This window comes from Contarinia nasturtii, unplaced genomic scaffold (assembly GCF_009176525.2).
Source record: "Contarinia nasturtii isolate CC-2019 unplaced genomic scaffold, AAFC_CNas_1.1 Cnas_scaffold_630, whole genome shotgun sequence".
Classification (NCBI taxonomy): domain Eukaryota; kingdom Metazoa; phylum Arthropoda; class Insecta; order Diptera; family Cecidomyiidae; genus Contarinia; species Contarinia nasturtii.
This window is the reverse complement of record NW_022197981.1, coordinates 1,502,709-1,529,358: the sequence shown is the minus strand read 5'-3', so window position 1 is coordinate 1,529,358 and position 26,650 is coordinate 1,502,709. Positions and strand designations below refer to the sequence as shown.

Here is a 26,650-nt window from a genome sequence, read left to right as displayed (position 1 = left end):
TGTGCTGTTATCAAAATGAATAAACGTATGTGCATGTATCTCTTTTTGTCGAACAAACACATTCACGGCAACGGTCGCATCACATTTTGAATACAAGGTCCAATTGAGAGGGCGATAATAACTCGCACAAATATGTTTTCCTTTCATGTCGATCGAGCTGAAAGAATATATAAATATTCGAATCAAATCGTGAATGGACCACGATATTATCGCCGATTATTCCCGTCAATAGAAAGAAAGAATTTTCAGCTCTCAGTGAACATTGCTTTTATGCAAGATCATGTACAATGCGACATTGAATGTATATAACGGTAAGAAGTGAGTCGGTTAATTGAAATTTAAATTCGAAACATGTCAATATTCCTGCGTCGATTGGTTTTCAATTGAATAAATGACATCTCTTTTATCATTTCGTCATTTTTATTAATTGAGAATAACTTTTCCTGTTTCACTTACAAAATTCCTACTCACATCATTTTGTCGACTAATTTTAAATGGGCGCGCGTACTCTCTGCACTCAGAGAGGGAGAGAAGGACCGAGAAAGATAAATTGATGCTGCTGCTGGTGCTGTTAAAAATTTCTAACCTCTAAAAATAACCACCACGCGCGCAATAGAGATTTATCCGAACGACGGAAAATGCGTTCACACGATATATTTAAAAAAAAAAAAAACGGAACAAGATGAAAATGAGAGAAGAGTGACAGCAAAAAAAATGTTCGTTTTTATCCCTCAATTGACAAATCTCGCTCGCATATTGGCAGAAGGAAAGAAAGAGAGCCGCAATACAGCATGTGCGCGCTAACCGTATTAATACACAAACAAGCAAACATATTTATACTGTAAACTCGCGCAATGTTTACGACTTTTGCTTATTCAAATAATTTCCATGATTAACAATTTTCTCGTTCGGCCCATTTGATGCACATGCTAGAGAAAACGAGAAAGATAGAAAAACAATTGTGTATGTGTGTAGAACGAACGAATGCGCACCCACAAATACATGAGTAAAACCGTTCGTTTTGCTTACAACAACGGTTCGCGCTATCCCTTTCACGTCATCCAATTCATACAACTTGCCAAGATATCACACAATCGAAATCATATTGTGTACCACCAAAATGAAAAAGAAAAACACACCAACAATAATAACAATAGCCTCTAATACCATTTTATACGCACACCAATATTAAAGGCACTGGATTCGATTTTATATATGTGTCAAAATGTGTGTTTGTTATTGCTGTGTTTTCACGGATTGTTTTCGCTGTGCGTTAATTCATAAGCTTCGGCGATAAGAGTGTTGTTTGTGGCTTCTTTCTTCCCGAGTACAGAAAACAAACAAATACATTAAATTCGAGTGTGTTTTTTTTTCAGTTTGGTTTGTCCGTGATTTCCAGTTCAACTAGGAAGTGAAAGCGAACAAAACACAGCACACACAACGGCCAACGCAAAAACAAGAACGAATTTCACCGAGAACAGAAGAGAAGGAAAAGAAACGTTTTGAAAAATAACCAAATATTCGAATCAGTCACTGCCTAGAGAAGTTTTAATGTTGACGCGTTGTGTGCTGCATAGTGTTTTGAATTAATTCATATTGTGTCATAGGCTCTAGGTGTAGATAAACATCTTCTTCTTCTTTTTTGGTAAATAAACGCATTCAAAACGAATAGGAAAAATGCCATCACATTAAAATTGAAGGAAATCCATTGAAACCAACAAACATAGTCCAGGTGATAATTTATTTGAACGTTTTGTCTATATCAAACATAAAATACTATTTTTTTTAATGGATTTCGTTTGCGTGCAATCAAGTTGCACGTGCCCTGTTATTGGAGTCGACGAAATATCGTATAATTTTGATTGGGCTCTTGCATCTCGTAAACAAGTACCGAACAACATTGAATCGATTCTTGAATATGCATTCATGTTACTCAAGCAGTGCGCTTTCAATTGAATATTCAATTTTCAATGCATTCAATCGATACTTGATGTTCCAAGACTGATTTTCGAATTATATTTGGTTTTGCTATTGTTTTTCGGATGTGGAAGACATCAATTTTTCTCTGCGATTATGAAATCGAACTTTTGACATTTGGCCGTTGTGTTGATAAGACCAAATGGAGAAATCGAGTGAGAGAAAGAGAGAGTTATTGAGTTCAAAAGTTCATTGAGTAAATAGTGTTATTGAACAAATACTAATTATCTAGTGATTATAATTGTTAGTCCAACCGACCAAGTCACATGGGCCGCCCAATTGAGCTCACTCTTTGTTTTCACTTCTCATAATCATGTCTATGTATTGCAAATGATTCATCAATAATTTGAATTCAAACATGTTTACAAACGACTGATTACCTCATTTGATAATTTTGATTTAATCACCAACTGGAAATATATTTTTAATTTGCTTTTTTTTAAATTTCATTCTTTGTTTGTGTCACATTCCGATTGCAAATCATGACGATGTTGCAATGGAATTGTATTCGTACATAATCGGATTCATTTATACCATTACACGTGCCAATCATTATTCTCTCTGTGTCTCTCTCCCTGTGTGTCTGAATAGTTTAACGCGCAAGCATCTTTTGTCTCTCATTGAAAAAAAAGGCGGCTGTTTAATCAGCATGTAGCGCACAAGCATTGGCACGCGCGTGCTTTTGAACAAGATCACATCTAATTTATAAGCAACGATATTTAACATTGTATTCAATGTTCACTTGACATTGATAATGGCCAAGCAAAAACACATAAACTCAATTACCCCAAACTATGTGTAACATATCCAGTTTTCCCATATTAGTTTGTATTTATTTCGCTTATTTCATAATTCATTTTTTTTGTTCACTCTCTCTCTCTCTGTGTCTCTCATAGTTTCGCATTGGCGACGCGATATGCCGTCAATTAATATAAATGTGCAAATGTGCAGTTTAGCCTAAAAACTAATATGTGTATCATGTCAGAATTATGATTTGTTTTTTGTACATATTCTACATTGTATATTATGTCTGCGCGCGTGGTCGCTTCACTCGTTCATTTACTTGCTTGCTTTGTACTTGTTGTTTTACTCTTTTTATTTCGCATGCCAGCACATTATTGCCAAATGTGGTGTTACTGCGTGTATGGCCTCTAATATCTCTCCATTCGATATGTATATGTCTCTCACTTTTTATCACACATAAAAAAAATACAAGAAGAAATTACGTTGCTGTTTTTTTTTTCACTTGTCAAACAATCAAAATCGAGCCAATAGTGACGACAACAACATCAACAACAAGCGCAGCAATAGTAATAACTATAATGAAACACAAGCGACCGTTGGTTCTGTTCATATAGCATTGAGAGTGCCGTGTGTATACAAATACGAAAGCGTGACACACAATACACAGTACCGTATAGTTATACGAATACACCAAATAATACGGTGACATTTATCATTTGCATTGCACAGAAAGCAAAGCATGTTTTACGAAACGTGCATGCTTCAGTGCCGTTTATTCTGATTTCAAATTTTAAAGGATTCGGAATTGTGACAATAACAATACTACCGACAACATCAAAAGTTTCAGTTATAATAGGAAAAAATAGCGAGAATTAGGGAAAAAAAACCTACATTGATTTCAATCAAAAATTCCAACCAAAAAAGTAATTATTTGCCGCATTTAAAGTTTAAAAAAAAAACACCGTTTTCGAAAAGAATAACACGCATGCACTCAATTTACTCGTACAGTGTTTTTATGGTCAACATAAGCGAAAATAAGGAACGAGTTAGAGTTTTTGATACTGAAATGTGTGCTATGATCGCATAAATTCGTGGCGTGGAAAAGAGTTCGTTAAATTTTTGGTGGACAATTTTGTAAAACAATTCTCGCACTGTTTGTGGTTTTACTTCAATTGTTTTCAAGTTACATTTCTATTTTCAAACTAATTAATTGCAATTTCCGTTCGAGTAACGCTTTCTAATCAACTACTATTTACCTGTTTATTTTCTTAATTCACACGAACATTTTTCTATTGCATGCGATAAAAAAAAATGTTCAAGATCGAAGCAAACGGCTTTTTTCTCTGGGTTTTTGTTGTTGAAAATCCAATAGTATTTACAAATTTTAATGGAAATTGTACACATTTTTCATAAAGCCCAACATCGAAATGCTTTTTTAATTAAATTAAAACGGATTTTGGTGTGAAAATCGATGTGTTATTCGAAATTCTTATTTTTTTTCAATTCTTTTTGTGTCTTTCTTATTTAAGGTGGATATTGTGGTTATATTTCAACAGTTGCCACCGTCCAACATCACCTCGCTCAATCATTTTCACACTCGCTCACAATCTAATGGATACATTAGCGTCACACAAAATGAATCCAACTATACCGCAAGCCCATGCATCATCGTTGACCACAACAAAATCCCTTGAATTGGACCCATCAAAACCATCATACGAAGACGAAGATGAGGTATGTATGCACAATTTTATTTTCTTCTCTTTCCCCCACTCCATCTCTCTCTCTCTGGAAAATTGTCGGTATTTCATTGAATGTCTCGCATAATTTTAGATGATTTGATTGACACAGTAGAGGGAAACAAATATTGAGCGATGCGTGACAAATTTAGCGCACCGTTTAATTCCACAATCTCTATAACTCATTTAACTTTTATCTTATCTAAATCATTACAAAAAAAATTCGAACAAAAAAAAAACGTATGACACAATAGTCGAAATGTATTGGCGTCGGGTAAATGCTGATTTCTTTTCTCGATTTCAACAAATGACAAAATTTATGATGATTCAAAACAGGTGTACGAGAAAAATGATTTTCGAGAGAAACACAAATAGATTGATAGAGAGAGAGAGAGAGAGAGAGAGAGAGAGAGTGAGAGAGAGAGTGAGAGAGAGAGAAAAGTAGAAAGATAAACTGGTCGAACGGAAGTAGAACATTAGACATTGTATAAATACAGATCGAATGATGATTTGCTTTAAAAGCAAAATGGAATCTTATCGATATATATTCACTCACCCATATCTCGATATACGATTATGCAATATCGAAAGGCATGTGATAGCTCAAGCACCGGTGCATTTTATTTATTGTCCCAGTCATTCTTAAAGTGCGCATTCAATGTATCAATTCTACTGGATATTTAACAATACATTGTGTACGACGAGTAAATATGCATTTCCTGTATGAAGGAGGATGTTTGATATTTTTAATCAATGTGTCACGCGAGTACTACACGGCAATATTGTTGTGCTCAGTGAACCATTGAATTGTGTACACATACATGACTATTCTTTTTAAGTTCAAGCGATCGAATCGAAATGTGTACGTATGGAAAATCGTGCAAATTGCTTGAGAGCAATGATGAACAGGCTAGTTCAAACAAGTGTGTGAATTTGAGCGCGAACATAAATTATGCAACTGCCTCATTTTTAACTACCGATTGGTTGTGATTTAGAATGATTTTCTTTTTTCAATTCAATTAGTGCAAATCGTCGTCGTTGCTGATTTCAATGGGATTTAGAATTTCATTTAATTGGATAAATCAAGATGATCATATTTATTGGGTTATGATGTTGGCCGCGCAAACAATTCGGTATTCTACTTAAGAGGCATAAAACGATTAAACGATATTCCAGGCACACAGGTTACACTATGTGTAACATCGCAATGATATTTTTGGGACAACCAGGTGGCGTATAGTCAACTTTTCCTTGATTTTGTTTTTGTTTTAGTTAAATGAAGGCAAAATTAGAATATAAACAAACCAAACAATTGATGGCTGTGTAAAGTCGTTTTTCTTATGCTTTGAGCCTGGATATTTTAATTGGCTCGTTAATTGACGAATAGTTCTAAATCGCATTCTGTATAGCTCATCAATCAAAGCACTGAGCAAACCACTGAAAATCAATTGTTTTATGTGAGAAATCTTTTTGCCACAAATCAAAGTTTAGTTAGCTCAAGTGGCTCAAAAATTCAAAATGATATTAACTTTTTTTCGCAATCAATGCACATTTGAGCCATTGCATTTTGCAATCCAACGTCGTTGCAACGCATTTACTTGGATTTAAATCAAGCTACTTGATAAGGTCGTGCAATGTATTCTAATCCGTGGCACTTATGTGCACGCAAAAAAGCAACAAAATTAGCTGAACATCAAAATATTTTAAAAATTGAACAAATAAAAAAATCGGCAAATTGAGAATGACGACAAAAAAAGCGAAAAAAATTTGTAAATAATGCAATTTAACAGAAAATCAGCACCATGTACAAATTGAAGTTTTCACTTTCAAAGAAAATAAGTAACCGAGAGAGAGAGAGAGAGAGAGAGAGAGAAAGAAACAAAAAATGTGTAGAAGGTTCAAGTGCTACTTAAGTAGAAGTTAGATGAATTATTGAATTGAAAATTGTAAATTATGAAAACATCTGTTTGTTTTTGAATACACTAGACCTCTTATGCATCATTGCTAATAGAATCAACGCAACCATGCAATTTTCGCATTTCACAAGTTTGATCATGTTCAGTGTTCGTACGACAAATTGAAATGCAATGTTGAAGTTTAATCAAAATGATTTCGAAATTACAAAAACAATCACCGTGAAAATGCTGCGTTTGGAAAAAAACCATTTCTTCAGCGATTACAAACTTGCATACAAATATAGACAGAGCAAAAAAAAAATGTTCGCGACAGGCCGATAAATGAATGCGATTAAATATCGCGAGCATTGTAGAAAATGTAAATTTATATTATGCGACAACCGACAACAGCGATGGCATTGTTTTTATTTTGTTTTCTTGAGCGAGATACAAGCGCAATGCTTGTAAAATGCAAATTTTATAATGCAAGCAACATTCTATATTGTCTCTCATACCAATTGACCGTCAAAAAAAAATATTTTCCGAATTATTTCATTGTACAATATAAGTGCTTGGCAACACAAATATTAGAATGAAATATTTAATATGTTCAGGGTGGAATGGAAAATGGGAGAAAATGAAGAAAGAGAGAGAGAGAGTATATGAATAAATGAGTGTCACATATATGGGTTGGTTCAAGTATGTGTGCTTTGGCATCATATTTAATAGAGCGTTTCATTGGTGTTAATAATGGTTCAACTACAACTGGTTGATTATACTTATTATTGGGTCGGCGACCAGCGCATGACGAAGTAATGGCGGTGATGTTAATGATGATGATGACGATGAATACCAATGATAAACTATAATTACAATATATTCAAAAGAATCTACTTATTTAACGTGACGACAATACTACTTGTAAGCCATTCTGATAAAACGACACACAACCTTATTCCCTTGTCACATCAAAGTACTCAACTTGGACTTGGGGTGGCTTATTAGGCGAATAAAATAACACACTCATCTACGCACACAAAAAGAGATATGAGAATCGACGTGAGAGAGACAGAAAAAAACAGCATACACTCTCAAGCTGAACGACGACAGAAATTCTACTTGGAGATAACGTATGCCAGAATTATGTTAAAAGCAAGCTTTTCCAACTTCATCGAATCCAATCTACCACGAGATTCGAGGGCTTTTATTCAGCTCATCGTCAGACTATAAATCATTTTTAATGACAAACGAATCAAATATCAATCTGAAAATTCACTACTAGAGATAGAAAGACTATCGTTCCCGTTTCGTTTCATTTTTAGACGAGAAATGGGAAATAGAATTTAAGCACGTATTCAATGCAACGATAATGATAACGGCGACAGCGATGGCAACGACAATATGGGCAAAATAAAAAGTGCAAGGATCAGCGTACCGCCGAGGTTATGTTCATTTCAACACTATAGCATGTCTTGCATATCAATTCAATATTAGACACAAATTAAACATACTCAAAAGAACACGAAGTACAGACGGAACTATAGTCAATTACACAAAAAATAAAATAAAATTTTTAATTCGGAATGATGCTCCGACGACCAATTCAATGAAACAAAAATTCATGATGCTGCAAATGTTTAGAAGGTTGATCTGACTGACATGATAATGATGATTAAGAACGACAACAACATTGGCCGATTATTCTTAGATACGCGAAGATAAATCGCTTCCACAAGTCATGTCGTTCATCTTTTTTATCATTTACGCAATATACTGATTTACTTGTTTTCTCGCTCTCTTTATTTCTGTCTCACATTGAAATGCCAATTCATCCATATGTAAATTCTTCCGTTTTTACCCAAATCACATTGTCTCTGTTATGTGAAAGTACTCTGTTACGCAAATATTCTTCAAATTCGGAACACGATGAAAACTAATCACAAGTCCAAACTAATTCAGTCTTAATTTATTGTTTACGAAAAATAACAACATAAATTATAACTATAGTTGACGGCGGTGACATATACACAATTAGTTAAAACTATGATGGCATTTGGTCACGTGTAGTATATCATGGCCACAAATCAATGTGTATCATGTAAACAATTTATAGTGTGTCCGAGTATGTAAGCGCGTTCGCGCATCATCTCTTTCGATTTGTGTGTGTGTGTGTGTGTGCGCGTAATATCATCCAAAGTTGCGTGCGACTTATATCGATGTTTTGTTTTGGTGCTATTTATAATCAGGCGGTGAACGGCGGTATTTTTCTACCCGCTATTTTCGAACTATTCCCTATATTGGTTGGCGCCGATGTTGTTGCCCATCGAACTAATATGAATCTGGTTTGCAATTTTCTTAATCTTTTTTCAAACATAATTTTCTTTTTTCTCGTCTTCTTTCTGTTGTCGCTGCTCGGAAGCCAAACGAATGACACAAATTCAATTACCGTTTTTTTTCTAACATAATATTTCGTCGGCGAAGCAAAAAAAAAAACAGTTTTTTTCATGTGCATATTTCATATTTCGAACTCTTGTTATCAATATGAAAAAAAAAAATGAGAATTTAGAAGAAAAACGAAGAACAAAATTCAAAATGGATTTTGACATGGCTGTTTTTTTTTGTAAATTAATGAATCCATGTGACTATTTAACAAGGGCAAATATTTGTTTTTTTTTTTTGTACGGAATTTATTTTGATGTTCGAAAGAGAGAGGGGAAAAAGCGATATTTTTATGTTTTGATATGATGAAGCAAAAGCCCCCAAAAATGGAATGCAAATACTTCAATGATTCGACAGAGTAAAAGAATGTGTTTTTGTTTTTATTGTTTTTGTATTTTTGCTCTTGGCAGATATCATTTTCGAGAAATCAACGTATTTTTTTTTTCATGTAAGTTTGAGATACAAGAAATATTTCAAACATTCAACCGACACTGTTCATTTCATTGAAGAAAACACGTTTGTTTGAATGGAAAATTATTTTGCTAATGATTTACGGCATCTGCAATTATTCCCAGCACACACAAATTCATATACATTCAATTATGATTACAGTACATGTTCAAGATGGAACATGAATGAAACTCTTTGTGCGCTGCCAATAAAATAAATCCATACAAAAATGTAAACTTTGGAATGTCGAGATTCCATTCGGTGCACATATCAATCTTTGATTTAAAAACAATTTAATTTTCGACTACGGCATTTTATACATATATCAATGGAATATTTGCATGGAATTTTTAACATAAAATTCCTTTTATTTTTCTTTGTTTGTAGTTTCAAGATGCCTGGGATGAAGGCGAAGATCCCATTCCAAAAATGTAAGTATGCAATGCGATAGATTAGTTTATTTCTGATAATTATTCAATTGTCGATGGATTTTCGAGCAAAACTTAAAGCTCACAAAAAAACAACAACCGTCAATTAAACTGTGTTTGTGCACGTTTTCAGTGCACACCGATTCAATTAAACCTGAAACGAGTTTAGGCCTACTTCAATTCATTCAATCACTTAAGTCATGCAATTAATCTGTCGTAAATGTCTTTCGATTAATTTTGTACATTTAATGCGAACAAGTTTTCAATGGAGACAATTTTTACTTCGAAATGAATTATGAATTGCGTTCAGTGAATTTTTTTGTGTCGCGGTCGTTTATGATTTTTTTTAAATATTCAATTTCGATGTCAAATGTTAATTCGTCTGGCCAACTACATGAATTAACTTTATTTGGGGTCAATTAAATCCTTTATTTTCGCTGACTATTTTATTAATTGACATGACTAAGACGGATTTTTTTCTCTCACGCATTGCCTAACTCTTCATAATTAACCGTGCCAGCTTGTCGTATATCTGAATTTAAAGTCTCCTTTTTCCCTCAGTTAATAAGCACTTTGTCAGTGGTTATGTAATCCGTTTTCTTTTGTTGTTGTTGTTGTGTCTTCAAAGGAGTGACATGGATTTGGAAACATCATTAGCAGAGGCTAAACAAGCGGTGGATTACTTTTTCAACAACAAATTTACAGAAGCAAAACAGCTTATGAAACCATGGTGAGTTTTCACTTTAGATAATTCGGCTGTCTTTCGCTGTCCGGATGCCGATACGTGAATGTGATTTCATCATGTTTTGTTTTATAAATTTTAACGGCCATAGGTGTCAGTCGTCGATGTATCATTCCATTGGAAATTGTGTTTTTTTATTTTTGGAAGCTGTTCTTACATTTGAACACGAACACATTGTACGCGCTTCCGAAGCGATAAGCCAATGCTTGGCTGTTTGCAATCGACATCGCAAGAAAAATACAATCACCGAAAGTATTGGGAAAACATTCAAACGGGTAAGTATCATAAATGCTTTTAAAGAAATGTTTATTTTTAACGATTCGCATGGAACTTAATCCATTATGAATTAACATAAATGTGGCTTTTGATTTTTCTCTTCAGCATAATTATGAGCAATACACCGAATTAGAAGCGCACGCTGAACTTTGTTCGGCCGAGGCACTTCTTTTAAAAGCTTTGTTGACATTCATCGAAGATGAAACTCTAACAAGTCTTATCAAAGGCGGTATTAAGATTCGCACGTGTTTCAATAGCTATAAGTAAGTTGGCCATTAATTATTGCCATTTTCCTATGATGCTTCATTAATTAAATACTAAAGGGATGCTCAGCACTAAAAGTTTCTTGTACATTACTGGAAAAACCATACTCCAGAGGTTTTTCCAGCAAACTGTGAAATCAAAAGTCAAGCATCCCCACGTAATACGGATCATCTTGTGAAATGAAAAAAATTAAATCTTTAATTAAATGTTGAATGGTATTTTAACTTCAGGGAATGCATGCATATACTGGAAAAACGTCAATGGGAAAAGCCAAGTTCAAAGAGGCACTTTGAGAGTGGTGTTCGAATGGGCGTTGGAACGTTTAATTTGATGGTATCACTATTACCGGGTCGTGTCATTCGATTGCTCGAATTTATTGGATTCTCGGGTAACAAGGTAAACTTTATTTCCGTTCAAAAATGTTTGTTTTTATTTTGTTAAATTTTTTTTTAGCTAGCTTCAAATTCAATTCTGACTTGTACACGTACCACATAATGATTCATCATTATTAATGCTATACAAATGCTTGCCTTTTTTTATTTACTATATAGCAAACTGGTTTGCAAGACCTTAAACTTGGCTATGATATGGATGGTATCCGGCAAGTACTTTGTGTTATGACCCTGTTAGCGTACAATCTGATCGTATGCTATGTGCTTAGTCATCAAGAAGGCGATGTTGATTTCTGTGATGAAGTTCTCACTAAACAGTTAGAGGTAATGCATTTGCTCAAATAAATGTTTGCTAAATAAATGACTGGATCTAATTAAATTGTCTTTTATTGCAGGCATATCCAAAAGGTGTATGGTTTCTATTTTTCAAAGGTCGTCTCGAATTCATGAAAGGTAATTTGGACGAAGCTCTCACTTGGTACAAGAAATCGTGGAAATCACAGGATCTCTGGCCTCAGTTTCATCACTTGTGCTTTTGGGAAATTCTATGGGTCAATTGGTATGTACAGCAAATGGCTAGGATAAAACTTTAACCATGTCATGTTTGTGATAATCATAAAAAAATATAAATTTTTCAGTGCAAAATTGGATTGGAAAGAAGCGGAAATATTTGCATCGTTGTTGTGTGAGCACAGCAAATGGTCGCGTACAATCTATACGTATCAACGAGCTGTTGTGATGATAATGCGAGATAAAAAAGACCTTACACCAGATGAATTGCAAACTATTGAAAATCTTATGCGGTAAGATTCTCTCCATTTTCTTTATTGTTGGAATAGAATTTTTTTTTAAATTTGTGTCGTTTTTTGTTGTAGAGAGGTGCCTCAATACAAGCAACGTATTGCCGGAAAATCGTTGCCAATGGAAAAGTTCACAATTAAAAAAGCCGAACGCTTTTTTGCTCAGAAAAAGAATCTAGTGCTACCGGCCATTGAACTAATGTACCTGTGGAATGCATTCAAAATATTGGGAAAACATTTTCATTTGGCCGACAATGTTTATAAACTTATCGAAAAAGCTCAACAAGATTTGGAAGCACGTACCGAACGCAGCAAATATGATGTTGAAAACCGAGCATTAATTTTGCTATTGAAAGGGGCGTGCTTACGTCAAATGAAAAGTCCATTGCAATCTTTGCAGTAAGTGTTGATTTTATAGCCGCTCTTCATTTTTATTTTGATCAAACATTTTCTTGGATTTCAACCCATAGGTGTTTAGAAGGTGTGCTAAATCTGCACAAAGAGATTAAAGAGGATGAATACTTGGTACCGTATGCCATTGTTGAAATTGCTCTGCTGTACATTGATGGAGGTCGCATCGACAATGCCATTGGTGCACTTGAAGATGCCAAGTATGTTTACCATAATTCTATTCAATTTTTTTTATTCCATTCAATTTATTCGATATATGTTTTTAATTTAGGAAAAATTATACGGGATATTCATTGGAATCACGTTTGCACTTCCGCATACACAATGCCTTAAGTGAATTGAAACCAAAGAATCGATCTAGAGATAAAAATTCATCGCCGGACCATGCACATTGAAATTGTTATGTGCCCTCTTAGATGCATAACAAATATAAATATGGTATACCGTTTAACAGACTACTCACAGAAGACGTCAATTGTAATATTTGCGAACTCTGGTGGTGATTTACTAAATTACCACCATTACAATGTGTGGCATGGTGATTTTTGTATGTATTGTATTTGCTTTGCTGAGCAATATTACTATCGCTCAACGCAGTGTTGGTGGTACTACTGTACAGCGCTGTCACAGCAAAGCAAATACAATACATACAAAAATCAGCATGCCGCACATTGTAATGGTGGTAATTTAGTAAATTACTACCAGAGTTCACAAATATTACAATTGACGCCTTCTGTGAGTACAGACGACGAATAAGTGTGTGGTTACATAAAATTCTTTCCAAATAAAACCTATATATTTTAAATATATCAAATAAATCCTTAAACTATTTTCGTACCAAAAATAACTTTTCACACATGCCAATGTTGAACGCCACACCAAAATTGTTTTTGACAACGTGTTGTCGATATAGAATTAGTTGAACGACACTACGCGTAGTCATTTTCTTTTTTTCTAGTTTTTAAATTCAACCGTACCAATTTCAATTGTAATTGAAACCAAATCATTTTTAACATAAATAAATATTTTAAAAGATACACGAAATGTATACGAGTTATTAGAATAATACTGATTGCCAAGGCGTAAATTATCTTAGTTTTATTGCTGCTTTGTTTTGGCCGTGTCACGAGCCACTTGATGTGCGGCAACTGGACGTTGGATATGCTTGTCTAGCTCTAGTCGGGCCACAGGCTGTTGGTAATGCACTTGGTTGGTGATTCCATATCCAAGTGGTAATACGTAGGCGACTATTTAAGTTTCTTCAATATGTATGTTTGAAATTTATTGATGGAATTTTATTAATAAATAATTAATTTATTTTATACACGTCCGTCGTGTTGAACGATTTATTAGAGAAGAAAGTATTTTACTTGGCATTGCTTTGCAATGTCTTTGCCAAAGTGACACTAATGACATTTCATACAATGTTTAATTTGCATCTCACAAGATGATGTTCTTAGTTAATGTGTTCACCAAGCTAACTCATTGAATATAAATAATCATATTTCAACATTCCCACTTAATCAATGGGTTACAATATTTAAAAAAAAAATAAACTTCGCTTTGTATTTAATTATATCAGTTCAAAAAATTGAATTTACCATTAACTACTTTAAATAATTTAAACCCATCTCAATGGTACAAAATTCGTGTTTGTTAAAAGGAACAGCCTTTGTGAGATTATCTGCTATCATTTTATCAGTTATAACTTTACAAATTTTAATCTTTTCATTACGTATGAGATCTCTAACAAAATGATGCCGAATGTCAATGTGCTTTGTCCGTGCACTGTATGCTCCGTTTTGTGCCAAGTCTATCGCTCCTTTGTTGTCGCAATAAATTTGAAAATTTGGTTTTCTTTCTCCCAAGACCTCGTACTTCAATTGATCAAACCAAATTGCTTCTTGGCACGCTGCTGTTAGTGCCATGTATTCCGATTCTGCCGTGCTCAGTGCTACTGTTCGCTGTTTCTTTGATGACCAAGATATAGCGCCTCCTTTCCATAAGAAAACGTAACCTGTGCATGATCTACGATCTTCGAAACTTGATGCCCAATCAGCATCCGAATATGCACACATTTCCCCATATTTACCATCTCTGGCAAATGTTAACTTGCAGTTCAATGTACCCTTTATATAACGTAGTATACGCTTCACTGCCTTCCAATGTGCTTGGCCAGGGTTTTGGTTAAATTGGCTCACATTGGTTACGCTGAATGAAAGGTCTGGTCGTGTACACTGTGCCAAATGTAGTATACTTCCCACTGCACCACGATACGGTATTATTTCCATTTGTCTTAGCTCATTTTCCGTGGTTGGCGACATTTTACTACTCAATTTTTGATTTGGATCGCTTGGCAATTTTACTGGGTCGCAGTCAAACATATTAAATCGCCGCAATATTTCTTCTGCATACTTTCGTTGATCCAAACTCAAAATACCTTTCTGACGATCGTATTTAATGCGTATGTTCAGAACCTCCGATGCAGTTCCCAAGTCCTTCATTTTGAAGTGTTTTGTTAGTGTTGATTTTAATTGAATTTTCCATTCGTTGTTGTTATGAAAAATCAACATATCGTCAACGTATACTGCTACAATTATTATTGAATTGTCTGATCGTCGAACATAAATACATGAGTCGGTTTTACATCGTGTGAAACCAGCTTTTTCCAAAACGTCGTTCAGTTTTAAATTCCATTGTCGACTTGCTTGCTTTAAACCATAGATCGATTTTCGTAATTTGCAAACACGTCCGCTATCATCGTCATAGCCCTCAGGTTGTTGCATGTATATTGCCTCCTTTATTTCACCATGCAAGAATGCAGTCACAACATCCATTTGGTCGATGTTTAAATTCATTTTAACTGCTATTGCCATTAACATTCGAATAGAAGAATACCTGACAACTGGTGAAAACGTTTCTTCATAGTCAATTCCAGGTCGTTGACTACAACCTTTTGCCACCAATCGGCCTTTGTAACGTACAATTTTACCATTTGAGTCTCTTTTTAATTTAAAGACCCATTTATTTCGAATTGGTTTTGCACAGTCAGGTAAATGTACCAAGTCCCATGTGCGATTTTCAATCAATGATTGGTATTCCTCGTTCATGGCCTCTTTCCAATGAATTTTATCTCGTCCATTCAGCGCCTCATCGACTGTTGATGGTTCTCCATTTAATGCTGCTTCCGCCAAACATGCCGCATCATATCGTTCAACTGGTCTATGTTGTCTCTGCGATCGACGTACTATCTGCTCTTCATTTTCGTTGATTGTTGTGTCTTCCAATCTACTATCATCACTTGCATAGTCCATTCTTGGTGGTACAAACGTATCATCCTCTACAACGTCTTCAAAATCAGTCGAACTATCAAGTGTAATTTCATTTATAACAGCATTGTCAGGGCCATGCTGTACGCCCAAATCTCCAAGTTCGGCTAGATCATGCAATTCATTTGCAACATTGTCTTGGCCATGTTGCACGCCATTCGATACATTTTCAACAATTGTTGTATCGTTATCATCGACGTCACCATTTTCAATTACAGACTCATTTTCATCTGTAAAATACCTAAAATCTTGGTTATCATTATTTAAGTTCAAAATGTTGTTACCATTTTCGAAGAATGTGACATCTCTGCAAACTGTTACTTTGTTGGTCTTTGGATCCATTAAACGATATCCTTTTTGATTTTCGCTGTAGCCAACAAATAACATTTCCTTCGAATTGGCTTCAAATCCACGTCGTTTCTCCTTGGGTATCATCGCCATTGCCATCGAACCAAAAACTCTAAAATGACTGACATCCGGTTTCTTTCCAGTCCAAATTTCGATTGGTGATTTATCGCCCAAGACTGTTGAGGTTGTGTGATTCTTTATGTAGGCCGCCGTATTCATCGCTTCAGCCCAATATTTTTCCGGTAACTTGGCATCATGCAACATGCATTTGGTTCGTTCTTTCAATGTTCGTATAGTTCGCTCTGCTAAACCATTTTGTTGTGGTGTGTATACCACCGACGTTTCATGATGAATTCCATGCCTATCAAGATAATGCTCAAAATGCTTCGAAACAAATTCTGTACCATTGTCACTTCTAAAAGCCTTGATGTGAAATCCAGTTTGATTCTCAACAAGTCTTTTGAATGAGCAAAATCTTTCAAAAGCTTCATTCTTGTGTTTTAGCATATATACAAACGTTTTTCGACTAAAGTCATCAACGATTACCAGGCAAAACTTATTGCCACCAATAGAACTACATTCTATTTTTCCAGCCAAATCCGCATGCACTACTTCCAATAGTTGCTTGGCTCTTGATCCTGCTTTGGGAAAAGGTTTTCGTACTTGTTTACCCTTACAACATGCAACACATGCATATTTACGGTCATTTTCAACGAATGAAATACCATTTACACCACCATTCCGCATTTTTATCAAATAAGATGGATTAATATGACCCATTCTTCTATGCCATATTTCCATTGTGTTGTTCGATCCAATACTTGCCAAAGCCATGCCGCCTATACCATCCAAACGATACAATCCATTCACCAATGATCCCGTTGCTAGCACTACTCCATCCGAGTCCTGAATCACACAACCTCTGGAAGTAAAAATAACTAATTTTTCTTTAGCAGTAAGTTCACTTACGGAAAGCAAATTGGCTGTCAATCTTGGTACACAAAGTACGTTCTGAATCTCCACAATCGATTGTTTTCCATTTAGATTCGCCTTAAAATCAACCATTCCACTGCATTCAACTTCCATCAGCTCATCATTTGCTGCACGTATCGGTGATATATCGTCATTCCGTGATTCCTTTATCCAATCGCTTCTCATTGTCATATGTCTTGTCGCTCCTGAATCAACAAACCAATCATTTCTATCGAATTTACCGCTCAAAAATACCGCACTGAATGCCACAGACGAACTGTTATTTTTATCAGTATTTTTGTTGGGTCTTTGCCCAAATTTATCAGCCGATTTCTTGGTTTTCTCAGGGCAATTAATTGACTTATGACCTTTTCGTCTACAAGAGTAACAAATCAATCCATTTTTACCCCGAAATGAGCCACGATTCTTTGCGAAAAGTGCCCTATCATCGTTTGTTGTACTACTTGCCGATGTTTCCTGTAACAGTTTGGTTTTAACACTGTCACTTGAAAGTTTCTTATCGGTACTTTCCATTGCCATTATCATTGGCAAATAATCATCGGTCAATCCGGCTAGTAAAAATATTGCCAGCCATTCATCTGGCACCTCAAAACCAACATCAATTAGTTTTTGAGACGTAGAAATGATTTCACTTACATAGACATCCATCGACGCACATTTTTCCAATTTTGTGTTGACTATTTTGCGCATCAATGTGACTTTTCTCACTGCGCCTTTGTCTTCAAAAGTTGTTTGTAAATTATTCCACATTTCTTTTAATGTCTTTGCTGATTTGATGTGCACAATATTTGTTTTGTCGATACTCAATGCGATTGCTGCCTTTGCCTTGGCATTCTTTTTCTCACACGTTTCATCTCCCGTTATACATTTCGATAAATCCTCTAACGCCAAGTAATTTTCCATTGAAAATTTCCACGAAGAATAATTTTCTCGCCCACGCAACTTTTCAATTGATGCTAAAATTGACGATGCCATCGATGTTTCTGGATTATATGTATCAATCGTTTGTGTTATTTTGTTGCTGGTCTTTGCAATGAGCTTTGGCGGTGTGGTTTTGTTCGATTTACTCATGTAAATGCATATACCGTCGGAATGAAATCTAACCTCACTTTCGAACGAATCAAAGTGAACAATTTATCAAAAAAAATGCCACGACAAAAACACGGAATTTTAAATTATTTTGCTTCTCTTAAATAAATTAATTATTTATGGGTGATCTGGGCCCATAACCTGAAATTTATTGATGGAATTTTATTAATAAATAATTAATTTATTTTATACACGTCCGTCGTGTTGAACGATTTATTAGAGAAGAAAGTATTTTACTTGGCATTGCTTTGCAATGTCTTTGCCAAAGTGACACTAATGACATTTCATACAATGTTTAATTTGCATCTCACAAGATGATGTTCTTAGTTAATGTGTTCACCAAGCTAACTCATTGAATATAAATAATCATATTTCAACAATGTTTTAGTATTGCCCGATGCAAACCATTGTCATATTCGTTAAGTTTAACATTTTGTAGCATAAACGTTCTCAGAACGTTTTGTCATTCGATCGTTATTTGTATTGTTTACCGTAATTTGTAAATTGCGTCTCAGCCAAAAAATGAATTTTACTCGTGAAAATTTTCGAGCGATTATTTTTTTCCACTTTCGATTGGGTGTATCACAACAACAGTGTTTTGATCAACTTCATTTGGCCTTTGGCGATGAAGTACCAAGTCTTCGGACAATTTATAATTGGTACAACGAATTCAAGCGCGGTCGCCTATCGCTCATCGACGAGTTCCGCGAAGGTCGTCCAAAATCAGTTGTTGTACCAGAAAACATCGATGCTGTCAGAAATATGATAATGGAAGATCGTCATGTAACATATCACGAGATTGAGGCATCCCTGGGCATAAGTGCGACCAGCGTATTTAAGATTTTACATGAACATTTAGCTTTCAGAAAGATTTGCTCTCGTTGGATACCACATAATTTGACAATCGCTCAAAAAAAGGCTCGTGTCGATTGGTGTAAAAAAATGCTCAAGAAATTCAATCGTGGTGTTTCAAAATCCGTGTATTTTATCGTCATTGGTGACGAATCATGGATCTACGCGTATGAGCCCGAAACTAAACAGCAGTCGACTGTATGGGTCTTTCAAAGTGAAGATAACCCAACAAAAGTTGTTCGAGCTCGAAGTGTTGCGAAGCAAATGGTCGCCTGTTTTTTCGCGATAAGTGGTCATGTGGCAACAGTTCCACTAGAGTCTCGTAAGACCGTCAATTCTGATTGGTACACCACCATTTGTTTGCCCGAAGTGTTTGGTGAAATAAGAAAAAACAACCGCCGTCGCAAAATAATTCTTCATCATGATAATGCGAGCTCTCACACATCTCATCAAACAGTCGATTATTTGACCGGTCAAAAGATCGATTTAATGGGTCATCCGCCGTACAGTCCTGATTTGGCACCCAACGATTTCTTTTTATTCCCGAGCGTGAAGAATAAACTGCGTGGTCAACGATTTTCATCACCCGAAGAAGCAGTTGATGCGTTCAAAACACACGTTTTGGAGATATCACTTTCGGAGTGGCATGAATGCTATGACAAATGGTTCGAGCGAATGCAAAAGTGTATTGATCATCATGGCGAATATTTTGAAAAACAATAAAACCATTTTCGATGAAACCCCATTGTCTTATATATGTTTTTGAAAAAACTTAAATAGTGACCCTCGTACAAGTATAGTTGGTGATTTGCGCTTTTGCATGATGGTTGTTTGCCATAAAGTTGCTGCAAGTCCTCACGCATTTGCCTCAATTCAGTGTTTTGTATGATTTCAGTAGGCACTGCTATTTCTAGCGAGATAGTTATGCTGTGCCCAGTGTTTGATTAAGATATCTTATCTCGTTTGAGATAGTGAGATAAGATAAGATAGATACTATCTTTTATCTTATCTAGATGATTTTAGAAACTTAAAAAATCATCTTATCTTTATCTTATCTTTGGGCTTTTTTTGGTATCTTATCTTTATTTTTTAAGATAAATACAATGTGTCGGTTTTGCCTAGCGTTATGCTCGCCTGTCGATCGCTAGGCGGATATTACCCCAAGCATATTAGGTGAGCATAGCGCTATACGCTTCGATGCCGCATCATACGCAAGCGTCGTGTGAAGACAATCAACGCAACTTGATTCATAAAATGTTTGCAAAAAAACCATTGTGCACAATAAATGTACCATGTTCCGACAACTTCAACGCACGATTCATGGGCCCGATTACTCCGACCGATTAATATCCACAGTGCATGAAGTTTGTTTATAGCAGATATTAATTAACATTCTTTTTTTTTCACCTTGACATTTTTCAACATTTTATTCAAATAATTTTCGTTATCTTATTTTTTATCTTATCTTTTCAAAAGATATCTTATCTTTTATCAAAAAGATAAGATGAAAATCTTGAAAATATCTAGATGAATTTCGGAAAATTGAGATACTATCTCAAAAGTATCTAGATACATGACGGCCTTAGAAGAAAACAATAACATACAGAACATCCTGCAAATAATACTAATACAAATTTTATGTGAGCAAAAACCAAATATATAAAGAGACAGCACAAGAGGCAAATGCAAAACCAGCCTACTTACATGTGTTTCTTATGTAAGTAGGCTGGTTTTACTTTTGCCTTTTGCGCTGTATCTTTATATGTTTGTTTTTGCTCACATAAAATTTGTATTAGTATTATTTGCAGCATGTTCTGTATGTTATTGTTTTCTTCTAAGGCCGTCACATTTCAGATATCTTAACCAAACACTGGCTGTGCCTAAGTTTGACGCATTGCATACCGCATTGAAATCGATGCCTGATTACAGTGTGTGTTCATTATGCGGAAATAGCGATACTGTGTATGCAGCATTCATGCATGTGTATTGATGGTTTACGGTATCGGCTGTACAGCCTGGTATTGCCTCAATTTGTTTTTGCGCTTACGTGCACCGGATAGATCGTACCCTTTTTTCGCTGTCAATTTGTAGCTCCATTCGAGTGTCCGTTTCAAATCACGACTTGCTGTAGATCCTGATACTTTTGCGCCCGGATATCTCACTATTTTTTTTACTTTTGCTTTTGCTCTTTTTGGTGTTGGTTTTGGCCGGTGCACTCGTGTCACGCTTTCGACGAATCAATCTTAGGCGTGCTGTTACACCGTCGGTCGTAAAAGAGTTGCCGAATATTTGACGTTTGCCTTTGTTTTTCGATCGCGGAATAGCACGGAACGACCGCCACTGAACATCATTTGAATTGGCCATATTGTGCTGTTAGATCCATCGCTGCAAATGCATCAGCTCATATACGTGTCTTTAGTATTTTGTCGAATCTGTCGCAATCCTCGTCAGCTAGTATGAGATGATCGCCTTGGAACTCAAAATTTCCAGGATCATTGTTGAACAGAGCGATACGGTCGAGTGGTATGAGTGGATGCAACTCATCGCAGTATTCATCCAAATGGTCAGGAGTGTCCTCAGTTAGTATGATGTACGAATCTTCGTAATCCAAATAGTCCATCAACATCAACACATCGACTTCCTGGTCAATAATGCCAATAATAATTGCGAATGTGATCTTTTGCATGGCAATTCATGTTGTTTTTCATATTTGTGGCGCTGGTATGCGAATTTGATCGATTGAGTTGAATTGTTGATTTCTTGCCGCAATGGAATATTATTTTCCCTGAGATATCGTTGGAATTCCCAAGTGCCGAAACAGCCAGTGCTGAATCGGCATGAATGTAGTGCTAATAGTTACAGAATAAAAAGAGTCCGTTCTCGGACAACGTGTAACCATCGTTATTCATCCTGCATGGCTTCAAACGGTGCCAAAAATTTTAAACGAATTCACGCATCATTTCCTTCATCCACCAATCGATTCAATTCGCCGTGCAGATATTACGATGATAAGTGGGTTAAATCGGGTAATTAAATCACCGCATTATCAATTATTGCAATTAATCGCCGTTTCTGTTCACTATCTGCGACAACATTCGCTGCATTCAATGTCGCTTTGCTTTTTGAGGTTGACCTTATTGATGTTCATAATTTAGACATTTTCGGAACCTTTATTTTCGGAAGATTATCTAGTTTTTGCTTTAAATTCTCTCGTAATAAATTCGCGTGTAATTGATTTCGCTTGGAATAATTCGCTTTTGGATGACGGGGGTTAACGTCACCGTCACTTTATCCTCTCCCCTCTAAGCAGTCGCCATAAAATAATATCATCAACAGTGAGGTTATTTTCTACTGCTTAGAACCATCTTCTCTCATCTTCTCTCTGTCTCACATTAATTTAATCATAGAATAAAACACTTCTTTCGAAGTTCCCACTGCGATGCAAAATTGTAAATCTGAAATTTTTATCATATAAATTTGCAGTGACGCGTTCGTTCATATACATACAAAATGTTAATATTACGTCGATCTTGTTCAATGTGTTTCTCTATCTCTCAATCTACCAATGCACTCAAATTTTAGAATTTGTTTCGAAAATTCTGTTCTAATTTGACAAAATTGAATTGCACAATGTACTCACAATAGATATTTTGCAAAAATATTCAAAAAATGTCGATTTATTAAAATATGATAATTATCTTTTGTTCCAAAGGGCAAGCGCAATTTGCACAGATACTTATAACACCATCTACGTAAAACACGCTGACTACAGTGTAAATCAAACGTATATCTGTTTCTCCTTCTTCTTCATCTCCTTCCGCTATACTTTTACATCGTAGTAAGCCGGTTTTACACAGATGGCGTTTTTCTGTAAGATATGTGACGTCACAATACAATCAATATTGACTGCGCTCATCTCTCGTTTTGTTCTTGTTACTGCTGTCGTATGTCCGTTCGTTGCACCATGTTGTCGCTGTGACGTGATTCCGATGCTATTGTGTACAACGGCTCATCTCTCTACTTCCAAATCTGTTTGCTGTTGCGACTTTTGTTTCTTTCATATGATCAAACTATATATCTTTGTCATTTGAAAATCTCATTGCACATATTGTACAATTAATGTGAATAATGATATTTAAACTGAATGGAAAAAGAATCGAAGGAATGGATCAGGAATCGTAGAGTAATGTAATTTCGAAGTAATTATACTTCGAGCTTATCGATTTTCTCAATTTATCTTCTTATTCATTTTGTTGCTTCATTATAGTTTTGTTTTGTTTAAGTTAAAACGAACAATGTATCAAATAAAATGTGTTGATGTTGGGATCATCAAAAATATTATCATCAATATAATCTCTCCAGAAAAAAAGGGTTTTCCTTATTTTCGTTGTTCGCTATCGTCGTTGATTGAAATTGTATAGTTTTATATTCTAACCAATGAATTGTTTTCTTGATTGTTTTATTCGGATGAATTTCACAAAGCTCTTCGAAACAGCTATTCGATCATCATTTGGATCGGATCACTAAAAGTAAAAAATTTCAAGATCGATTTTATTTTATTAGGGGTTTCCATAATTATGACCGGTGTTAATGAGAGTTCCTAGGGTTCGGATCACCCCTCCCCCAAAAAAATTACGGAACCCTCAACATATTCATCGGGACCCTAGATTATTTGACCTTGATTTGCTAGGGATTTTGCTTGAAAAAAGTGAATCTCCAAAAAACGAAAGTGGTTTCCAATGGTTTTTCCATCTTACCCCTTAATCAATTACTTACCTTTTTCATATTGTCTTTTCACAATATTGCTATTATTTTCAAGAAGATTACAAACATTTATACACCAAATCAAAGGAAGAATATTCAACATGTTACACAATGTTCATATAGATCCCTGCTATTTGGAAAACCTTGCGTTGGACCTAACCGGTGGTGATCGCATGGTTTGCTTTGCTTAACAACCAAAAACCAAATAACGAAACAATTCAAAAACACTTAATATGTTAAATTTAAAAATATTACCAATCCCGTTCAATCCATGCAGTTAATATTATCGTAACAAAATGAAAAATGTCGTTTTATTTGTCGATTTTGCTTCATTTATTTGTATAAATATTTTAAATATATGATCATCGTTTGGCAAACGAAGTGAAATAGTTCTGTGTGCGAATTAAATGCTCTTGGACGAAAATGTTGAGTTGGTAGGGTCAATACAAAATAGCACGGGTTTTCCTCTCGAATAAAATCCATTTTTTTTTTTCAAAAAATTCAATTGAGTCGAATTTTAGAGTCAATTGAGAATAAAATTCATTCACAGAGCATGTCATTTTGTTTGTCAAATGGTGTAATATATGTTTTATAAATACGTAACTATTCAATTTTTTCCATAATATAATTAATAATAATAATAATAATTAATTATTTTCGTTTATGCGTCACAACGAGACAATCAACTGATTTCAAAGTAAAGCATGGCGTTTTTCATCTGTATCAAATTCCACCACAGGCAATTTTGTTTGTTTGCGGGGAAATAAAACGGCAAGCATCACTTTAAGCAGCAATAGTTTCGAACGCAGTATTAGTAATTGTATCATTGTTGTTGTTGTTGTTGTTTTTTTTTTCTTTAATTTCATTTATTAGTTCTTATTCTCAATTTATTCCTTAGATTCAGTCAATGATTTCCATGTCATTAAATATTATTGTTATGTAAATGTTTTTTTTTTATCAACAATGCACAGTTGTTCTTGTTTACTCTGTGTGTGTCTGTGGTGAGTGTTCTCTTATTGTTGTTTCGTTCTATGGTTTTCAATATATAAATTGCGAATATATACATATAAATCGAGAAGATCGATCAAAAACGGCTTTATAAACTCTTTTGTTATTCAGTGTTTGGTTTATGCTAAATTGATACGAAAATCGGGGGACTGATTTGTGTCCTGAGTGGAGGTGATCGATTGTGTTCGTTGAGTGTGATCGATCGAATCAAGTGGCGGGACGAGCTATACGTTTATCGATTTTCTCAATTTATCTTTTTATTCATTTTTTTTTTTTGCTTCATTATAGGTGTTTTTTTTTTGTTTAAGTTGAAACGAACGAAAAAAATTGAATAAATAACTTTGAATAAAAAATCAAAGCAATAAATTACACTAGCACATCTTCAATATATTTATAAATATTTAGTTGTAAATTTTATATTCATAAAAGTGTGAAAGAATGCACGCACGCGAGCAAAAAATTATTTCAAATAACATTGCTCGATTATACTCTAGAAAATGGATACATTGAAAGGGATTTTGGGATATAGTTTGCATTTTTATAGGTATTGCAATGTTCCATTTTTTTATATTTTTCACATATCTTTCATTCTTTTTTTTTCTCGTGTTTCTCAAACTCAGAGAAAACAGACAAAAACTCCTTTTTTTATTTGAAGACTGTTGCTATTCATTAAATATACCTGATTATAAGAATTTCAATTCAAAAATATACATATATATATGAGTCTAGAAATGAGTTTATATATATTTTTTTTTGTTTCACAAAGAGATGAAAATAAATTCCACATTTTTTCCCATTTTTTGGACTGATTTCTAAATATTCAATTGACATCGAAGTGATTGACATCGAAAATATTTAATTTAAATTTAAAAAAAAGAACTAAGTTTTATCATCAATTTGTTTTCTTACATTTTCATTCATCTAAAATTGCGAGTTTGAATAAACACACATCACTTTTCTTTCTTTCATATGAGACCGGTTTCCTTACCCATTAATAGCTTTGAATGCGTATGTACATACAAAGATCGCGGAAAACTGTATTTGTGTGTGTTTGTGAACACTATCTTTTTTTTAACTAAAACCATCAATTTCAATAATTTTATTAATGTAAATTATAATATTCGAATCTTGGCTATGTATTGACTCAAACTATAATGATTTGAACTAAAACGAAACCTAAAAAATAATAATAATAATAATAATGAACCAAGCTAAAATACACTACGAACTTCATGTGTTTTCAGCATGAAGTCTGCACAAAGTCTTTTATTGTCAGAAGTCGTAAGTCAAATAAAAATCTCAAACTAATTTAAAAGTTGAAATCATTTGTTTGTTTTGCTATTTAAATGAAAATTCGATTCATCTGTCCATGCCAACATTTAAACGACAATTTAAACGACATACTCTCGAATTAATCGAAGCAAGTTTGCGCAAAACATTGATCATTTCTTTTTTTTTTTTTTTTCAATAAATTTCGCATCTATATTCCGGTGTACAAAAAGGTTTTTTTTTAATGCTTCAAGTGTCAATAATCAATTGCATCATTTTATTTCAATTCATATAAACCATTTGCCAATATAGTTTTTGGAGTATTTTGTAGTGTTTAGTTTGTGACATTGAATGGGTTGATATGTGTTTTTTTCTGGATGATATAGAAAAATCTCGATCAAACTCGATATTCAAGCAAAAATTGCGTTTGTGCAAATGTCA

General features: G+C 34.6%; 1 protein-coding gene across 2 annotated transcripts; it reads left to right on the top strand.

Moving 5' to 3' along the window:
* Positions 1-1,229: 1,229 nt before the first annotated feature.
* On the top strand, positions 1,230-13,594 carry LOC116340342 (tetratricopeptide repeat protein 39B-like). 2 transcript variants are annotated; one of them, XM_031766795.1, is made up of 13 exons: positions 1,230-1,732; positions 4,251-4,455; positions 9,632-9,675; positions 10,301-10,402; positions 10,506-10,689; positions 10,796-10,953; positions 11,185-11,350; positions 11,506-11,670; positions 11,742-11,905; positions 11,985-12,149; positions 12,222-12,545; positions 12,617-12,757; positions 12,829-13,594. In XM_031766795.1, the coding sequence occupies exons 2-13, from the start codon at positions 4,333-4,335 to the stop codon at positions 12,950-12,952; spliced, it is 1,860 nt and encodes a 619-aa protein (XP_031622655.1). In that variant the 5' UTR covers positions 1,230-1,732; positions 4,251-4,332; the 3' UTR covers positions 12,953-13,594. The 2 variants fall into 2 exon arrangements, with proteins under 2 accessions (XP_031622655.1, XP_031622656.1); XM_031766796.1 differs by lacking the exon at positions 1,230-1,732 and adding an exon at positions 3,426-3,644.
* Positions 13,595-26,650: the final 13,056 nt, after the last annotated feature.